Here is a 21,462-nt window from a genome sequence, read left to right on the forward strand (position 1 = left end):
GTTCAGTGGTGTATGTCTGTAGGCCACCCCCCTGATAACTCCACAAACTTCCCCTCCCACTCCCCCCTTAACTAACCTTAACAATTGCCCAGCTCTAAAACTGAATCTCAGGCATCCATGCTTCACCAGCCTTTCCTGGCCCATTGACAGTACGCGTAAGGCGGCAGGCGGATGCTGTGCTACCAGTAGCTCAACTAACCTACTGAACCTACTGGGGGTAACAGTGCTTCCTGCGCTGCCTTTCCTTATGCAGCACGTGTTACTCCTGCATTACGTTATAGTAATAGGTCTCAAAACATAGCATAATAGTCCTAGTGTCTCTATCGCCACCACCCTTGTCATCTTCCCTCCTCCCAGGATGTGCCGTAGAGCCCCCCCCTTGATGTATCACTTATCACTTTCTTCGTCATGCTGGTCTTGCTGCTCTGACGGCATATTCTGCGATTCCAACCAGTTGTTGACATCTTCTGGGGTCTCAAAGAACAGGGCTTGGTCTTTGTGCAGCACCTTCATCTTCACTGAATACAGTAGTAGAAACTTGAGTTTCGCTGCTCGCAGCCTCCTTTTCACTGTTCCGTAGCTCATTCTTTGCTTTTGTACCATAAAGGTGTAGTCTGGATATGCAGTGATGGTTGCCGACACCCTATTAATGGTACCCGCCTTTCCGGAAGTGTTTCATTATCTTCTCCCTGTCTTTATAGTTCAGTATCTTGGCAATTATCGGTCTCAGTTGGGCGCCGGGTTGTGGTCTCCTTTTTAGTGCTCTATGCACCCTTTCCACTGTGAAACCTTGGGTGAGTGTGCCCGCTCCTATTTCTAGCAGGAACATGTCCTCAATGTAGTTGGTCGGGTTCTGGCCTTCCTCGCCTTCCGGTAGGCCAATGATCCGTACGTTGTTCCGCCTGGCTCGACCTGCCTCTTCAGCCCTACTTTCCAGGTTCTGCACTTGCTGTTTCAAAGTAGAGACATCCAGGGAGTTGTCTTTGCAGCTACTGGTGTTGGACTTCACTTCTTTTTTTAGCGCCCCAGCACGCTCCGACAGAGCTCTGACATCTTGCCTCAAGAGGTTCATGTCTGTCTGCATTGCGTCTATTTTGAACTCCAAGGACGCTTTCAATTACGCTATAGCGACCAATATTTGCTTGCCCATTCGTCCTTGTGTATCTCTGTCACTTGACTCATGTGGTTGTGCCGTTGTTCCTGCCATTGTTTGAGTAGGCCTGGCAAACGTGTCTAGGGACGACTGCTTCACTTTACTATTATTCGCCTTGGCTGTCATTGCTATTGCCTTCTATCTGGTGCTCTTTTTTCTTCCTGGCATCCATGGTGTTGCTGGCTGTTGGCCCTGTGCCCAGTGGAGGGGTACATCCTGGTGGTCTTGCGTAGATATCTATTGTGCGTCTCCTTTTCAGTGTCTCTCCCTTCGCTCCCGTGTCTTCCTAAATTTGCTAAGACTTTTCAGATTAGTCGTGCAACCTGGGGCCTGTTCTGCGTGCCCCTCCCCTGTCTTGCTCTTTGTGACTTCCTTTTAGTCCTCCCTCTGCCCTGTAGTGGCCATAGGTGTGCTGTAATACCATCTGCTCTCCGCCATTTTACAGCATCCCAGTCCGTCCCCTTCCCTCTCATAGTGCTCATTCCTCCTCGGATTGAGAGGGCCTTCTAGGCGGTCTCCGGGGGCCCAAATGCTTTTCATGTTACTTTTTAGTTGTCTCGGGCGTGTACGGCCCTGTGGGTCTTTGGGCTGTTGCTCTTCTCTAAGCTTCCCGCCCCCACTTGTTAATCCTGGTTCACGTTGGGGGGACTCCTGGAGGCCTGTGTCTCCGGTGTCTGTTGGCCGCTAGCTGGTGTGGGCACCCCTTTTATCCTTCAATCGTTTTCGGGTCCAAGTGTCTCACCCAACGCCTTTAGACTGCCTTATGCGCATGCAGCCCTTGGGGTCTTCAGCCTGTAGCTGCCATCCGCACCTCTCGTCCCCCATCGCTTCCGCTCTTGGTATTCTACACTTTGGGGGGGGTGCGGAGCCCTGTGTCCTGGTGCCCGTTAGGTGTTATTGTTTATGTGCGCCTCCATGCAGGCTTGCTATCTTGCAGGATAGGCGCTTGCCTTGGGCCTTTCAGTTCGGGCGTGCCAGCTCTTCCTTGCTTCTTCGCTCCCTCCGGAACCGATCCCTACGGCTTGCCTCTAGCGTTTCCGCGTACCTGCATCTCTTTTGGTCCTCGGCAGTAGGGCTCCGCCTTCCCACTGCACTGCTCCTTCTTTGTTTGTCATACAGTGCTTGAGGGATACTGAAACCTCCACCTCCAGCCTGCGTTCTGCATGTGCCACTTCAGCGTCTTCTGCCCGCATGCCAGCTTGCCCTTATTGTCGTTCACCGGCTCGTACCCAGTGCTAGCAGACGTCCACACCGCGGGTGCTCTCTCTTCCCACGCCTCAGCTGTTATGTGGCATGGAGCCTCTGCTAAGCCTTTATCATCAGTCTTGCTGATTTGGCCACTCTAATGTCCAGCCTCATTTAGTTTCTCGGCGCTTATGGTTCCTGTCGTTGTTATTCCATGTCTCACAGAGGTGTGTTTCCGCCTCAGTCCCTCCAAGCCTCTCCTGGACGTTTTGCTTTCCTGTGATCGTTTGTAGCGGTCTGGAACTGCTCTGCTTCCGCGGCCACGCTGCAGTCAGCTGAGAGTGTGTTCAACTCGCTACTGTCTGTACATGTCTTTGCTTCCGTCGGGTGCTACAGTGTAGTCACCCCTCAATTGTGCTCTCTGCTTCACTGGCAGCCTGTCCCACAGCTGTTACAATTGTGTCCTTACGGTCGCTGCCTCCTTCCAGTCCTTATTCAGTGCACCGAATTTGCTTTCTATAAAAGACTGTTCTCCATTCCGTTCACACTTCTGTAATAAGCCTTTGTTGTGCCGAAAGGTGGGCTCCATTTAAATGTCTTTGTCCGCGGAATCCTCCAAACATCTGTGGCTCTGAATTCGTTCCTGCAAGCATGTTTCGAGTCGGGCTTTGTAACGCTGCATGCACAAACCATTCACAATGCAGCAGCTTCAGGTCCACTTTTCACAGCATAGGTTGAACACCTATTTCCAGCCGAGTCACTGTCGGATCATCAGGAGTGCTCGGAAAGGACGACCTGGTCGAGGACAGATAGCCATGCCCCCTCCCCAAGCTCACTTACATATTTTGCCAATGTAATGACCACTAAGAAGAGCAAGTAGCCTCAGCCATCACAAAGGTTGGAACTAATTTCAGGTCAAAGGCCAGAACCAACAAAGGTTGGAGCAAACCTAGTTACAAGGTTTTTCAGAAACTGGGCCATCATCGGACTCGAAAAAAGGGACCTTGTGGCAGGTCTCCATGCAGCCAGTAACACCTCAAGCACCACCTACGACCGGTCCCAGTCATGCCTTAGCCTCTCAAGGGCCATGCATGCAGATTGAGACACTCTGGGTTCGGTTGGAGCAACTGACTTGGAAAGGAGGTCCAGCCTCTGAGAAAGCCGGTGAGGCTGGCAGGCAGCCATTTCCAGAAGGTCTGGGTATCAACTTCTCCTTGCGGAGTCCGGGCAATCATGATACTGGTGGCCCGGAACCTCCTCAACCTTATAAGAACCCACAGGATACTAGTGGAAACACATAATGAGGCCGAAGACCCACTCAGCCAGAAACACATCTCCCAGTGCCCCCTTGCAGAGAATCCCCTCAAGCAGAACTCCTTGCATTTCATGTTGGCCCTTGTGGCAAACAGATCCACAGATGGGGTTCTCCACTGGGCGAAGATCTCCGCAATGACCTCTGGGCACACCTCCCACTCATGGGAGACCATGCTCTGCCTACTCAGAGCGTTCTACAAACCGTTCTCTGCTCATGGTAAATGAGCTGCAGAAGCTGAGACTTTCGTCTCCAGCAACCAGAACCATAGTTGCATGGCCTCCCTGCACAGGGGCAGAGACCCTTGTTGAGGTAATTTATGGTCACTGTGTTGTCAGAATATGCTTACCCCGAAGGGATGGCTTGAAAGCCATCAGGGCTAGCCTGAATGCCCATAAGTCCAGCCGGTTTATCAGCCAACAGCGCCCCACTGGACACAAAAGTCTGTTCACTTGTAGATCCCAGCAGGGAGCACCCCAGCTCTTTAGGGAAGCATCCATGACCACTTGTGCTTCAGGCCACAGGGACCAAAAGGGTTTCCCTGCTATCTTACTCTCCCTGCTGGCCCATCATGAGAGGTCACTGGCCACGGTCTCCGATACGCTGAGGACAGTAGCCTTCCCTACCTGGGTGTGCAGGGCTGCTCCTACAAATTGGATCTTTGTGCTGGCGCGATGTGGGACTTCTTGACGTTCAGGGAAAAGCCCAAACTGTGAAGCAAGGAACAGGTGTGCTTAAGCTGCATTGATAACTGTTCTGGAAACCTTCCTCAGATCAACTAGTCATCCAGGTAGGGGAACAAATGGATGCCAGATCTCCTGATGTGAGCCACCATCACCGTCATCAGCTTGGGTAAACTCCTGGGAGTGGAGGTTAGGCCAAAAGGGAGCACTCTGAATTGATACTGCATGTAACCAATGACAAACCTCAGGAACCCCTTGTGCTTTTGATGGATCGGCACATGGAAATAGGTGCGCTGAAGGTCTAGCGACACAAACCAGTCTTGGTGCTGCAGAGCATGGAGAATTTCCCTCAACGTCGCCATCCTGAACTTGTACTTCCTCAGGATCTTGCTCAAGGCCCCAAGGTCCAGGATGGCACAGAGTCACCCCACCCCTTTTTTGGGTACCAGGAAATAGCACAAATACTAACCTGACCCTCTCTCCGTGGGTGTCACCTCCTCCACTGCTCATTTTAAAAGCAGGGCTCTCAGTTCTTCCTGGAGCTCCTCCTCTTGTTGTTAGGGAGGGGGTGGTGGTCTGTCCAGTGGTCTTTTTAGAAAGGTCCAAGCATTGAAGGTTATCTCCTTCTACCTGTCCCAGTGCTCTTAGACACCCCCTTCCAACTGGGGAAATATATGGGGAAGACTCAAAGGGGCATAGCAAGTCCCCATGCCCCCGACACTGCCACCAAATTCGACTGTCTCTTACAAACCACTCTGCCACTGCTGGTGTGCGAGAGACAGCTATGGCCCTGTTTGGCCTGCAGCCACTGAGCCTCCCTTACAAAAGGGACATAACGCCTATAGCCCCTGCTGCACCGCAAGACCTAGAGACGTTGCAGCAAGATTTTACACCTTGAAACGGTCCAAGGATTTATCGGCCTTTAGCCCATAGAGGTGCTTGCCATCAAAGGCCATGAACATCAATTTTGCTTGCACATTCGTAGAAAACCCCTAACAGCAGACCTATGCTGCTCTCCTAAGCATTGTAGACATCCCCATGGAACAGCCTACTCACTCAATGGTGTCAAGACCCGCCTTGAACGCTTGACATGCCAACTCCTTCACATCGTTCCCCATGTACTGAAATCCATCCCTCACCTCTCCTGCTGGGAGATGGTCTGCCTTTGTTATCATCCTTCAAAAGAAGTGTAAGTACTTGGCAAACGCACAACTGCCATTAATTGCCTTCAGCGCCATACTCCCCTGACTGAAATATTTTCTTAGCCAAAGCATCCGTTTTTTCGGAGGAGGACAAAGCGGTTTGTGAACTAACCGTGCAAGCCTGGACCACTAGATCCTCAAGCGTAGCGTGCGCTGACTCGAATGGCAAGTCATCCCTGGTCGGCTTGCATTTCTTGGTCAGCTCAGCATCAACTGTTGGTGTTGAATATGCTCGCTGGAATAAAGGCCAGATGGTATCCGATACGGTTGTGTTAAAAGGTAGAGCACTTTCAAACAGGGCACCCTTGTCCAGCATATCAGTCAGGTCAAAGGACTCCAGTGGCTTGGCTCGGGTGCCAAGGCCTAGTGTCAGTACCCCCTCTCAACTGTTTTCCTGTATTGAGCATTGGGATGGGTCCTGTATTGAGCATTGGGATGGGTGTAGGGAGCAGATTGCTGCATGCTGAGGTCAGACAAGGTGTCAAGACCACTTGCCTCGTACAGCCCTTCAGCCAAGGCCATGAGATCAGCATAATCTGTAAAGAAGTCAACACCTCTACCTCCCACACCTCCCCATTGGCTCCATTCCAAAAGGGACTGGGTCCCACTCCTCATCAGAAATGGTCCTCATGGACTCAAAGATTGCCAACCTTGATTCCAGTAGGAAACTCTGATCCATCGTTGACGGAACCGCCCCAAAGGGGACTCTCAACTCTGGCATCTCAAGTGTCATTGGTGCCATAGTCCGCTTTGAGAGCATCGAGGTTGAGCTTGAGGGCATGAAACCTGGCTACTTTGGCGCTGGAACCTCTGGCTGCAATTGGTGCATAAACTACCTGTGGTGTAAAGGTCAGAGCCGTACCCACTGCTGCTTTCTCAAACAATTAGAGTATTAACCTCTTAAATGACTCCTACTCATCTCTGGGGGCACCCTTACTGAAGTATACTTATCCGGCTCATCCGAAGAATTGGAGTCATGCCTGCGTCAATGCCTCTTTCTTGTTGGAGCACAAGGACAATGAATGGTGGGACTCACTCCGTGAATGAGACTGCTACTGCTTTTTTGCAAGGCCTGTCCTCTTTCTCAGGCAAAGGGCCTTCAGTATCGGGGCCTGAGGACTTAGTGGCTGATCGAGCCAGAAACTTTAAAGGGGGCCGCCGGAGGGCTAATTTCACATATTGTTCCCAGAGCACCTTCGGGTTCATGTGCTGGCAGGAGCCGCACTTCGCAATGTCGTGTTCCACCCAGAGACACCAAAGACACAAATGTTGTGGTGGTCTGTGGTTGACATCTTCGAGCTGCAGTCCTAGCAGCACTTTAAACCTGAGGGTTTAGGACCCGACATGTCGGCATCAAAAATACAAGACTTAAGTCATGAAAAAGATTGCATTATGAACAGCATGCGGACAGTGTGGCCAAAAGGAACACAGGTGTGGGGGCATAGTGATGTGTTATATGTACCACTGACTTCACGTCCGCAGTCGAGGAGGGGCATGGTCAACGCCTATGGAGGTAGAGAGATGATTCAGAGCCACACTCCACCCCCTGTCAAATTTTTCAAAGCAGCTGCGACTGGATGGGGATATCTATCAAGATCAAGAATCTGCGGGAGAATGCCACCCATTGAAGACTATGTTTTTCAGCCATCCACCAATTAAGCGATCCACCCTGCAGCAAGAATTCATGCAACAGGTAAACTTTTAAGCAAAGATATTGCCATTTAGCATGTTGTCAAAAAGAATTCTGAAGGTTTTAGTGAAGGAAAAAAATATATATATATATTTTACCTCGTGGAGCACCTATTCTTATTCTCATTTCAAAATCCATCATTAAAGGCATACAAGCAAAAACAAAGGAAAATACCCTATTCAAATAAGCATTATGCAACAAATGACTAACTACATTTTGCCATGTCCCTCCCCTTTCCTCTGTTCCATTCTCCAGCCTTCTCTATTCCACGTTTTGCTTTTCCTTTTTCTCTGACCTTCTCCTCACAACGGAATGTTATCTGTAGTATACTAAGGCATACCCTCCAGAAATTCTGGTGACAAGCACATTTTTCATCTGTCAGAATCTAAATTGTTTAGGTAAGCTCTGTTCCTTTGTCCACTAGAATGATGAAATGTGTGATGTTGTGAAGGAATGAATGGGACTAATAAAAAAAACAGTGCTTCAACGTGACATCACATTAAACACATGCACTAGGAACTAGTGTAATCAAATTGAACATTCGTCCATGGCAGGTGAATGAAGACATGTGTTACTTACTGGAAAGTAGCTAGAGGGATCTAGCTTTAAGATTGCAAGACAGCAACATGCTCCATCACACATTATTTGGTCAGCATTTTCAAAGCCTCTAGCTTCTAAGCGCCTGTGAGTTTGCTATGGAAAGTAAGGCAATGCATAATATATTTTTCCTTCTGCTACTAATAAGATTTATTTGGGTATGAAAGACATTATTTATACTAGTCACATTTATAAGAGCACGTTCATGACCAAATGTGCCACTGGAGAGCCACTGAACCTGTAAAAATAAGGGAGCTTTACAGCAGATAGAATCATGAAGAGCTGGAAAAAGATATTCGAGTGATGCAATAACTAGACAATACATATTTCTATACCTTTATTTCAATAAAAATTATCATTTGTACAAGACTCATTTTTAATAGTAAACAAGTTTTCTTAAAAAAACATACTGGGCAAATGCTCATTATTTCAAATCTTCCACAGTACACGTCCTTTAGTTGAACAAAAGTTACATTAAAAAGGAATAAGTATTCACAACTTCAAAATATAGACTCTTTACATTGAGATGGCAAAATGTAACATTCATTCTATGTCAGTGGTTCATACTAAACATGACACACCTGCCCAATTTTACACGATTCAGTAAAAATGTTCATATTTGCTTCAAACAGTGATTACATATTTACAAGTTGTGTTCAAGGCTGCCACACAGAACAATTAAGACATATTCATTTTTCTGGGACTATGTGGTTACAACTCTCATGTTCCTGAGGGTTAAGACTTTAATGCCCCAAACGAAGCAAAACTTCAGAAATATTGTGATCAAATATATTTTACTTAAACAAGATCCATAAGCAACTTTATTAAATCAAAGAGCAGCAATTAGTTTTCATCTTCCTTCCATCATTGGAGGGACTCTAACTAAGCAGCACTTTCTGGCAGAATATCATGGACACACTACTGAATGAAGCTGGGTTCCACCATTAGTTCTCACCCAAGGATTACCAATGACTGATAACTTTGGGCAAGAGAAGGAAATCCAAATATCTTTAAAAGAGGACTACAATCCACATAAACCAAGTCACTGATTAAAGGAGTTGAACTCAATGGCAACAGCAGTAGGGACAGATTAGCTGCCAGAACCACAAAAAAGTGATTAAACTGGTCTATATTTTGTGTGTATACGGTGGTGAGTGAGCAATACTATGGGTAAGGTAATCGATTGAAAAAGAACATGCAGAACTAGTTTGGAAGGAATTTGAATGCTTCTCCCGCAATGTTCTCGCAATTTTCGCAATTAGGTCCTGTGTACCGTTTGCAAGAGAGGCAGAGCAGCTGCAGGAGTCGATGCCTGGGCTAAAAATAGATTCAATTAATTTCGATTTAAACTTAGAACTAGTATAAAGAGAACAGTGTTTTCACAAAGGTTTTTGAGGAAAGTTCAGGCTCTGGCTCTGCAGAATTCAACAAAATAAGAGGGCATAGCGAGATTGATATCCAATGGGCAGTAGCAGAAGTCTAATGAACTGGATACTGGCCAGCAAGGGTTTAAAACATCTGAGGCCTGCCTTTTGGCTTAATCTGTGACACTGCAAGCACTCTTTCAGCTGAAGTTTCAATGCTCATCTTGGTGATAAATTATTTGGTTTAGATGAAAAGCACAGGCAGAAATGGTTGCTAAAGCTCACACATACAGTGTCCTTCCCACTGAATGTTTTGTAGAATGCATTGAAAATTATAAAGAAAATATAGTTCACTGCGGCGTGTAGGTTTAGAAAGCACTCCCAAAACTGGGATGATAGCTAGGAGGCCATGCAGTTACAAATGGATCTCTTCTATACAGACTCAAAAGGGAGTCTTTGAATATACTGCCTTAGAAAATTGGGAGTTAGGTAGGACTTTTAATTTCACTCATCAGACAGAGGCATACAATACATGGAACAAGGTGTTTCAATAAATTCACCATGGTTATAGTTGACTTCTCTGTTTTAAAACTGAACTGTGGACTGGGGAGGATCATGTAAATGGGGAAGACACACAGTATGACAAGAACGTTAAATAGTGAAGTAGTCTCCTAGGGAACCCTTACGCCTTTGCAGTCAGATGAACCAGTATCATTTCACATTACCTTGATTGCAAAGTGTCCCATGACCAGAACACTAAAACTGCCCTGTTCTAGTTTACCACTGGTCCAACCAGTGCCCAATGCTCTGTTGATCCACCTATAACGTTTTTCACAGCTGAAGGCTCAACTGCTGCAAGCACCATTTTAACCGAAGATAGGGGACAACCCTGACAAGACAGACATTTCTTTTGAAGTTGAAAACATTGAATTGCCTCTCTGAACGAGATGGATAAACAGTAAATCAATATGTTCAGAGTATTACCACAGAGAACCCTCTTGGGGGGCAGACATTTGCACTGTTGCCTGCAATCATCGACAAGCAGAGTGGATAGAAGCTAACACTTCTGTCAGCATTGAGTGAAATTAAGCTTGTGGCATTTTGTGTAAGCAGAAAGCTCAGCAAGCCAGTACCACCAGGAACAGCTGTTTCATAGATCTTTCTGGATTGTCTAAAACAGTGTCAAGATTGAACAGATTGGTTCACTTAAAATCTCATGGCAGAATCTAAAGGTATGCAATGGAACTTGTTCCTTCAATGGACCAATACTAGATTACCAAATTCCTTTGGTATGTGATAGCGGAAGCCTACCACTACCAACCTTGGAAATCAAAGTTCTATGGACTGAAAATGTTTCCAATCAGAAACCAGAGGTACTTTCCATTTGAAGAATAGGCAAAGAAGCAGAAATACACCCATATTTCTTGTATGGGTATGAGCTCCAACCCCCGCTATAGAGAAAGAAGTTTGTGGGTCTGACTCAAGAACGATTCAACATTTTAAAATATCACCACAAGTCACAAATCCTGCATTAAACATTGCAACCTGGTCCTCTTGCCTTTCCTTTTAACCACCAAAGGCATTCAATTAATTTGTACGCACTTGGGAAGCAGTTCTGGAAAATCATCTGTGGGGGGGGTGGGAGCAAGAGTATAAACTGGCAAACAAGAAGGCATAGCTCGTGTTATTTAATGATACGGGGACTCCAGTTGCACTCCATACAACTTGAAAAATGCTTTGATGTAGCAAAATATACACACAAGTAAAGATTGTGTAATGTGTTCAAATCTCAGCACACATTTTGCACTTTCTCTTAATTCATCAATGCATGATGAAGTATAAGGTGTAAAATGCAAATCCTTGTTGAAGCGCATTGTAACAAAGTACTGACATCCGTATGTCTTCTTTGGGAGATCCAAGCAGAAATGATCTGGCCCAAATAAACAACTTATTTTATGGTAAAGTGAAGATTAGATTTAGGAAGGTTCCACGGGAATCATATTTGTTATCCAAGCTTATCGCGATCAGACAATTTTGGAAGAGGAAGCTACTGCCGTTTCTGGGAAAATCTAAAGCCTAAATCACCAGAGGTGAACTGCCTTTCCTGATATAGGAATAGGAAAAAAATAAGGCAATGTGAATCAATGGAATTCAACATAGAATCAGCCATTCAATAAGGAAAGTATGGAAGGGCAATCTTTCTTCAACCACACAGAACACATTTAAAATCCCATGTAGGAGTAAACTAATTATATTCATATGTTCCTTAGATTGGCTGATGTAACTTAATGGGCTAGCTGATAACAGGCATCGTACAACCTATTTTGCTCCACCAGGGTCCCAAAAAGCCCTTGGAAAGACTTCATTTTTGAGGGTTTTGCAAATCTGCGCTCGATACCGACAACCAAGAACCAATTACCATTAATGAAAATCTCTTCTTGATAAAAATCCAATCCGATATGTTCCAATATGCATCCATATATTCCAACTGGGTGCATGGTGCCTTGGTCTGAACTTAGCCTAATGGCTGTGCTTACTTCAATGAATAATCTCCTTTTTCCGGGCACTTTTTAGAAAAGATTAGAAAAATCACAAAAGTACCATTGAAGAGTAAACTGTTCTTCCAAACAGGAAAGAGACAGCTAGCCTAATAGTAATGAGAACAAACAGTATCCTTGATGTGTCAGATCACTTTCCAATCTTGGAACTAGCATATAGACACAACTGTTGCTATGGGGAGATGGACTGCAGTAGCTTTAGGCACATTTGAAACCTTTTATTTTAAAACATTTGTAAAGGATTACATGGGCTCTCCTCTCAGCAGGAGTTAATCAGACTCTGGTAGTCCATGGCGAGAGCTGTATGGGAGAAACATATGTAGAATTACTCCAAAGACTGTAAATACATCAATAAAAACAAGTGTATAGCAAATTGCATGAATATCCTAAAGGTTCTGTAATTTGTTAAAATGCTGTACATCAAGGTGCACATGATTACACAATTTGCCACACTAATACTTACAAAAGTATATTGCTTTTTTTACATAGAAATGTGAATTTAGGTCATGGATAATTACAATGACTAGTGAAAGCTGTTTGAGTATGTACAAAGCCCTAAAATCAGGACAGAGGAGAAGCTTACGCAGAATTAATGTAATCTCAAAGACAGCCCTAAAATTACTCTGTAATGCCATGTAACCATTGTACATACATTACAATGTAACTACCTCTTTCTGTGCAGCACTGGTATTAAGTACCACTTAATGTAAGTGTAACAGAACATAATGTTCAATACCTATGTATTTGTCTACATTGAAATAGATGCTACACAATGTTTTCACTATACAAATCCAGTTTTCAATTTTCTCCCCAAAAAATCTATTACTGTAGCATTAAAATTAAAGACACTTATTACGTTAAAAACCATGTAAAACAAACACTTATTTTCCTGTAAAGTGCACATCTGACTATACTTAGCAAATATTTGTTGCATACTAGGGATTAACACCGCACACGTTTTTAAAGACTCCAAAAAGAACTAACGTCTACATAAATCTGCAGAAACGTAAGATGTAAAATGTTTGCCAAAGCGTGATTTCGGATTAATGGCCTGTATTAAAACATTAGGGGCTCTGTTAGTCTATTATTTGTTTGAATCTACTATAAATATATATCAACATCCCGCTGACCCAATCTATCAGCAACCATTGGTATAAATACAGAGTCGCCTTCCCTTGAGAATGCGCCAATTAACCTTAAAGCATTTGGCAAAACGTTAAGTCAGGCACACTATCTTTGTATCATTAAACATAGCACGCAACTTGTAAATGTAGTATATTTCTGACCAATACATTTTTAAGAAGTGGACAATGGGGTAGAGAATCCCCATTACATTGTGCTCATCCAAACTGGCTCTGAATTTGAAGCAGTTGATAACATTCCGTAGTTTCATTTACCAGAGTTAAACAACTTAGTTTGAAAAGGGCTGATATCCCAAAAAATATAAATTCAGTATCATAGAACAGGGCAGTGCTGAAGATAAAGCAGTTTACTTGACTAATTGAACAATGAAGAGGACATGCCAATTTGGGAAACCCTCTAAACAACAAACACATGGCAACATAAAACTGAAAGGGGATTTAGCAAACTTCCTTTCCAATATATTTACTATAGTTTGCATACTGATGTGCAACCAGTATTCGTGAAATTGCATGCAACAAAATAAATAGCTTACCCACTGGGGAATATTCTGCTATTAACCCCTGAAAAAAGGGTCATAAAACCCAATGAAAAATAGGTCAATGTTCATTAAATGGAAATATATAAAATTGCGGGTGGAGTTATCTCTGTCAATGTAGCTTGAAAACATCATAAAAAGAGATGTATCACACTATCAACAGACAATTTGCTTTAAAAGCAACACAGCGTAGTTGCCTTTGAATAGCCACCAAACTACAGAATGTATTTAGGAAGCAGTCAAAGATTGTATGGCAATATGAAAAGAAAAATTATGTAATTCTCAAGTAGGATAACCAGAGATTACAGCAGACTGAATTAAGAGGGCCTGCTTATAATTCAAACATACTGACTAAAGCGTGCCATCCATTTTTTAAGATCCTTTTATTTATGTAGATTTTGCATTCATTTTATACATTCTATTTTAATAATGAAACGCTCAGAGCAATACTACTCAAAGAGGAAGTCTTCGTATGTCTGAATACATAGAAGGCATTGCATTGATGAACAGACTACAGACAAAAGTACGTTTTTATTTTTAACACAAAAAAACTTCATCCAATTTTAATGACCTCTGTTCGGTGAATTCATACTTTGCTGCTCTATTTCTAAAGAACACAAGGAACCTCTTCTGGTTATCATGCCTCGCTAAGGAATTGGGCGTTTGTCTTGAAAAACAGATATGTGGAAATCCAAAATATGCAAAAGGTATCGTTTTGCAGTTGCTTTATTTACATTAGAAACAAAACATACTTTTGTCTGGCTAAAACCTTAATGCTTGTAAAACGGCCATGTTAATAGTTTGCTGACTCTTACTAGCTCATTAGATTAGCTAAATTATCCAGAATCAGAAACCACCATTGCGGGACCTTTCTCTTTCAAGAGGCATTATTATTATTTCTGAAGGACGAAGAAGTTATGTAAGCAAGTGCAATGGGGTTCTCTTACTTAAGCTGAATCTATCTTTAATAAACATATTTTAACTACAACATATATTTCTTTAAATTAATATGCATATTGTACATTTTCTAATTAGTGTGCATTTCATCCGTACCTTAATATGCTGATATAGCAGAGAAAAGTGCCTGGTACAATTATGTCACAGACTAATTTATTAATTTCTGGAGGAAATCTCAAATATGCTTTTCACTCTAAAGTTGGACATAATTAATATATTATTTTATTTGTTCCACTCCAAATGAAGTTTAATTTGTTAATTGCCTCCGTCTCTAACCTTTATTCAATCTAATCAGTGTATTTGGAATATACTTAAATCAAGGCATTTCACATTTTAACTTAAGTAGCCACAACTACATGTATGTAGTTATGGCTGCTTAAATTAAAGTTCAAAATACAAATGTTACAGGAATGAGAATATGTGGAAAAATGAAACAACAAGTGGGGGACATTTGCATACAGTAGAAACTGAAGTATATTATCTGTGCTTTTTCCGTTGATTGGAAAGATTATGAGCAAACTAAAGATGGCTTCCATTTGCGCAAAATGCCAAGAAAAGCAACTGTGCAGATTCATGTGGATTTCATATGTGAATTGTGGCTGTGTATAAGACCTGCGGGGGGCATGATTTATGGCCAATGATGAACATTGACTGGAAAAATGTATGAACATCATGCATACCAAATTAATGCATGAATGCAGTAATTACCAAAGAAAAGTGAGTAAAAAGAAAAACTCTAAAAATAGCAGCAAAAAAAGCATCATCTCAAAGTTCAAACAGAAAAACAGTATGTAGATTGCAAATGGTTAAACATAGAATTGTTTTGTTACATTACATACAAGTTACCCAGAGTAGATATGGTCATATGGTTTTGTTTCCTTCTGACCTATGACAATTACTCTGCTATACCTACTGTTGGGGCAAGGAGCAATAAGAAAAGTTACATTTTTAATTTGGAAATTAAAATAAATGCTGTTGGTTAAATAAAGTAGTAAGTGCCTTTGCATCCCTATTCAGCATCAACCTTTGGTCATAGGAAAATAGACTGAGGTCAAGTAAAATGTGGCTTGAAATGAAATAAGTGGCAATTTTTGCAAGAACATTAGCTTTTCAATGGCCTAAGAAAAGCAAAAGTTGAGGATACAAAACCTTTCATTTCAAAATGTTCATTGATACATTTTCCTAGTAGGAACCCTGCTGTTTCCATAAAGAACTTACACAACATTTAGGGATACTAAAGGGACTAAAAGGGAGACAGAAATGGGCTACTCATGGTTGTCCATTTCAGAAAGAGTTTTGAGCATACTGGATCATGCTCATTCTAAGGAACACACAAAAGTGCTTACTGTGCAAGGCGAATAGTGATGACAGCACTTTCTCTCTGTCTTTTAGAAAAAAAACATAAAACAAATACAAAGGCAAATATGTATAAAAAATACACAAGTAATCTGTAACAAAAATATAAACCCCATGACCAAATTATTGCAAACTCAATAATGAAAGTATACCAATGCAGTTCGCTGACGAACTGTAAAGAAGGGAAAGAAGACACCAAACTTAGTTTTCATGTGTTGTATGCCTAAGCTTCACTGTTGGATGCCGTGGATGTTATTTTTGTAAACTGGCTGAAAATTGTCTCAAAGGCTTCATCTCTGTGGACCATGGCACCGAAAACCAGTGGCTGAAGGAAGAAAGAAAACAATAAGACATAAGTGAATAAAGAATAATTTACCCATTTCGTTTGACTTAGGGTCTTAAAACTGCTCATTCACACCCATCATCCACTCTAATTCTACTGTGTCATTAACTAGGCAACTTTCTCGAACACCGAAGCCATACTAGAATAAGTACAGGTGTGGTTGTTTATCAAATGCATTTGAACAGTCAGTTTTGCTAGAACAATCAATATACTGGCAATTATTTCCAAATCAACTTCACCGGCATTAGAAACCACCTAAGCATTTTTTAAGAGGTACACATTATTTGGAAAAATAAACAATCCTTGCTTTTACTGTTCCACCTTCTGCTGATTTCCCCAACAAAATATCTTCATCTGCCCTGTGTTTCACGAGTATTTTTCTGACTTTGGCTGTCCTAATATTTGTCAATAACCATGAATGTCTAAAACAGGAAGTGGCATCTGACAAGTAGAAGCAGTGTGGTGTGTAGATTAATTACAGCTTGAAAGATGTAAAGTAAAATGCTGGATTTTCTCTTAATTTCCACCAAGTTTACATATTTGACACACGTAGGAGTTATAGTAGTTATAGGAAAGCATTCAGAACAGCATATTTTAATCTGGAAAAAAAGTAATGTCCTCTTTAAAATACACAACCTTTTTTCATCTCCAGTGCCCATATATCTAGGAAATGCCACACAAAAATAATTCACAAGATTTGGGCTTTGATTAAATGTGAAATAATAGGTTAATCACTGATGAGACGAGGGTACAACTAGTTCATAGTCCTCCTTGGTCTACACGTGTGGGCTCTGGTAGAGGGTGGCAGCGTGCATGTGCAGTTACCCACCACGACTGACCCTCCCTAACGCTTGCTACTGGTCCCGTCCTCTGTGCCATTTATTAGCGCCATCATAACAGGCCCCAATTACAACCGAATGAAGGGAGGGCCATATAGAGAAAAGGGGACTATGCACTAGTAGTACATTGTTTAATACATTGGGAAACTCTGTTCTTACTCGTACATCTTCGCCTCTTTCGTCTATACACAAGGGAGATTAACAAGCATCCTAAATCTGTGCAGATTGGATGTCAAACTGAGCACCTGCTTGAGTTGGTGTATAAGAACTCATGCTACAGAAGGTCGGCGGAACAGCCAGGCAGCCACTTTACAGGTATTGAACAGAAAAAGGTGTTTCGGAAAAGCCACATTTACAGCCTTTGCTTTGTCTACATTGTCATAAAGCCCCAAGTGAGGCATTTATTCTGAGAATATACCTCAAGAATGCAGCTCACTATCCAGCAAGTAATTTTGGATTGTGTCCCTTCTGCTCTGGGTATGTTACGGTTGTGTATTGGTCACCTAACCACAGTCTGCTTTCTGCACCCACCAAAAGGTGCCACTACTGTGTCCAGGGCCTCTTCTGTCCCAAGCGGTAACTGAAGCTTATGAGATTATGCACATGGTATAAAGAATGGTGGCTTGGTTGGCATTTGACCATGGCATGGCCACCTATATCCACCGACCAAGAATACCGCTGATGTGTCCAGGGCACGCTCTGGTATTCCACATAGTGTGTCGGTTATGAGGCTCTATGATAGAATTCAGACCTTGAAGTCCATGGATGTTTATGCTACAGGCTTCTGTGGCTCTAGCTTAAACATTCAAGAATAGGCTAAGCATACACACAAACAGAAGTCATCATGATATATTCATCCAAAACTGACCTTAAAGTCCATATTAAAATCTCCTGAAATCACTCAATCAAACCCTGAAAATGACTGCAGATACACAGGCCTCTTTGAAACTTTACTCCTCAAAGCTGAGATAGCCTGTCACCTGGTATGCAAAGAAACCCACAGACCGCAAATTATCCACTGATAAGCAAGAAAAACTTGTTGCAAAATCCTGTACCGGGACAATCTCCAAAAACTGAAAGGCCAGTTCCTGAACCTCGAACAAGAGGAGATCCACATTCAAAGCTGTCAGGAAACGCATACAACCCCATCCCAAAGGAAAACCCATTATTCAATTATTTGTCTCCAAAATCAACACAAACTGTAACATAGCAACAGCATTGATAAAACTTCAAATGTTCCTCTCATTCCGCATAGCAGAACAACCAAATGCCTCTTTGCTTTGAAGATGAGACAGTTTCACATGGGAAAGATGTGACATTACAACAACAAAATGTGATTGGCACTAAATCACAGATGGAATCTTATCAAATCGAATACATCGTCAAAACAAAACATGTCACAATAATTCAGACAATATCCCAAGATCACCATTGTATCAGTAAAAAAGAAAAAAAAACACTATTTTAGCCCCCAATACGCTATTTGTATTATCAGCTTTCTGTTCTTCTCACTCTTCTCTGTAGGTAAGTTTTCAGATTCTTCTACATATGTTTGCGACAACAAGTTGGGTGAATTAAAAGTACATCAAGTGTCCTCTTGCATATTTCAATATATTGGAACTACAAAACATTATAAGTTACTCACTGTAGTGACTAACATACTCCTAGTCTTTAGTCCCCTTTCCTCCATACTGCATGGGCGTCCCTTCCAAGGGATGGGAGACAACCTTTTTCACCAGAAAAAACCTCCTTCCCCTTTAAATTTAGAGGTGCGTTGGGGTACGGCCCAGGGAGCATGCGCTGCCCTGACTCCGCCCTCCGGCGCCACATCTCAGTCCCCATTCACGCGTCGACAATAGATTTAACATTTCCTAAAGACACCAGTATTATTAGGGGGGAGTTGATGGGACGTATGGAGGGACGGGGACCAAAGACTAAGAGTACATTAGTCACTACGCTGAGTAACATTACTCTTTTGTCCCGTCCCCTTTCCTCCATACTGCATGGGCGATTACAACTGAATGTAGCCCCATGGTGGAGAGGAGACCCTCCTTAAGCAAATAGGGTCCTGAGAACCGCCTGTCCGAAAGCCGCATCAGATCTAGAGCCGGCATCAAAACAGTAATGCTTGCAGAAAGCCGAGGGAGTGGCCCAAGTGGCCGCCCTGCTTATGACTTGCCATGGGACATGGCGCCTGAATGCGATGGCCGTTGCCTTGGCCCTGACTGTGTGGGTGTGCATGTTGACCAGAAGCGGCCTGTGCTGGCCCTCGTATGCTTCCTTGATGGCCGAGATCATCCAGCAGGATATGGAGGCCTGATACCCTGGTCTTGAGCCTCCGAAAGTGACAAACTTTTGCGGAAACCCATTGATCCTGTCCAAATAAAATGTCAGGGCACTCCTGATATCCAGGCAGTGCAGCACTCTCCGTGCTTCGTCCTTGGGATCAGCAAAGAACGTAAGGAGGACTATTTCCTCTTTCAAGTGGAAAGCAGATGGCACCTTGGGCAGAATTGCCAGGTGTGTCCGTAGGACTACTTTGTCCCTGTGAAAGGTAGTATATGGTTCCGAGGCGACCAGCGCCCGTATTTCGCTGACAAGCCGAGGTGAGGCTGACTAGCAAGGCCGTCTTGATGGCGACCAGCCTGATGTCCGCGGACGCCATTGGCTCAAATGGTTTGTGCGCCAGGGCACCCAAGACTATGTTGAGGTCCCACACTGGGTGCGGCCTCTTGACAGGCGGGTAGAGCCTTGCAAGCCCGTCAAATGTTGCTTGGCTATAGGATTGGAGGTGGAGAAGATCCCCTCCTCAGAGTTACTGTAAGCCCCTATGGCTGAGAGGTATGTACGGAACATGTCCACCTGCACACCAGAGTGGGCGAGGTGTGCTGAGAAGGAGAGCACGTCGTCCAAAGTACATGCCAGGGGGTCTATTTCCTTGGAGTCTGCCCAGTGGTAGAATCTGGTCCATTTACTTTTATACTGGGATCCTGGTAGCCTTGCTCCTTGCGCCCTGTATGATTTCCATATTAGCCTGTGAGAGGCTGAGGTGCCGCTGCGTTACCTGCTCAGGTACCACGCTGTGAGGGCTAGTTTCTGTGTCGCGGGGTGGAGGTGCCCCCCCCCTGGTGCGCCAGAAGATGTGCTGGGCCCGTCGGGATGTGAATCGGAGGCATCTCCGAGAGGATGAGCAGGTCCGAAAACCATGGCCTGGCTGGCCATCATGGAGCTATTAGAATGATGTTGAGTTGGCGAAACTCCTTGATCTTGCAAATCACTGTGAATCAGCGGGGTGGGCGGGAAGGCATAAGCCTTCATGCCGTTCCACCGAAGCCGAAATGCATCGGCCAGGGAGCCACGTCCCTGTCCCTGCCAGGGGGCGAACTGAGGGCACTTCTTGTTGTGCCAGGTGGTAAAGAGATCCACCTGGGGATGACCCCACCTGTTGAAGATCTCCTGAATGACTAGGTTGTTTAGTTGCCACTCGTAATTGTCCGCTCCCAACCTGCTGAGCATGTCCGCCTCCAGATTGGCTTCCCCCAGGAGGTGGACTGCCGTGAGGTAGATGTTGTTTGCCAGGGCCTGCTCCCACATGCTGATTGCCAGTCTGCAAAGAGGAGGGAATTTGGTGCCACCCTGCTTGTGGACGTAGTACTTGCTGGTCAAGTTGTCTGTCTGGATGAGGACAACCTTGCCCCCGAGAAGTGGTAGGAATGCTCTGAGCGCTAGCCAGATGGCGTTCAGCTCTAACCAATTGATGTGGTATTCCTGCTCCTGTCAAGTTCAGGTTGTAAGCGACTTCAATTCAACACTACAGCTAAGTCAATGCCTAGTCTGGGATGCTGATGGAAGCCCTTATTGATATATTTTTATGTCCAGTTCGTTTACTCTGGATGACATCCCTTATATAACACCCCTCTCTTAGAATCCCCCTGACCCCACTGTGCCAAGAAGTAGGTTTGTTTTGCAAATTAAAAGGTTTATTTGAAAATTAAACAATATATATCTATCACACCTTTATAGTAAATTAATATTTGATAGCACACTTGTGAAGATGATAGTGATCAACAATGGATAATGTTACAGTGGTACACTCTTTTTGATGGCTTAGAAGTGATATAGAGAGGATGAAGTAGCTGAGAATGCTTTTATGGCTTCAAAGACAATGCAATGATGTATGAAATGCAGTACAGAAAATAAACTTGACACGATTTCAACCAAAACAATGTAATCACTTTTCCTCCTGATAGCAATTCACCCCCCCCCCTTTATGCAATGTAAAGAGATGGAAGAAAAGCACACAGTTCTCAGGAATGCAATCAAATATAATTCAGTTCCCCCCTAGCAAGCTTAGAGGAAAACAGGTAGGAGTTTATAAAAATATACTCAAATTGCTTTTAATTCCCTATAGGAGGTTCAGGGTGACTTTAGCAATGCTCTATGAATGATTGTCAGGTTGCAAGCGAATTTCAGCAAAGGAAAGCAAGGACAAATCTTTTTACACGTGGCTGAAATTAAGCAAACTGTCAAATCGTGGCAAATTTA

General features: G+C 43.6%; 1 protein-coding gene across 3 annotated transcripts in view; it reads right to left on the reverse strand.

Annotated features, from left to right (window-relative positions):
* Positions 1–8,144: 8,144 nt before the first annotated feature.
* GRAMD4 (GRAM domain containing 4) overlaps positions 8,145–21,462 on the reverse strand; it is a 2,133,975-nt gene continuing 2,120,657 nt past the window's right edge. For all 3 annotated transcript variants that reach the window (XM_069629242.1, XM_069629243.1, XM_069629244.1), the window contains one exon: positions 8,145–16,060. In XM_069629242.1, coding sequence (XP_069485343.1) covers positions 15,959–16,060 — 102 coding nt within the window. In that variant the 3' untranslated portion in view covers positions 8,145–15,958. The remainder of the gene's footprint in view (positions 16,061–21,462) is intronic.

Source organism: Ambystoma mexicanum, chromosome 12 (assembly GCF_040938575.1).
Source record: "Ambystoma mexicanum isolate Mex_15411 chromosome 12, UKY_AmexF1_1, whole genome shotgun sequence".
NCBI classification, from domain to species: domain Eukaryota; kingdom Metazoa; phylum Chordata; class Amphibia; order Caudata; family Ambystomatidae; genus Ambystoma; species Ambystoma mexicanum.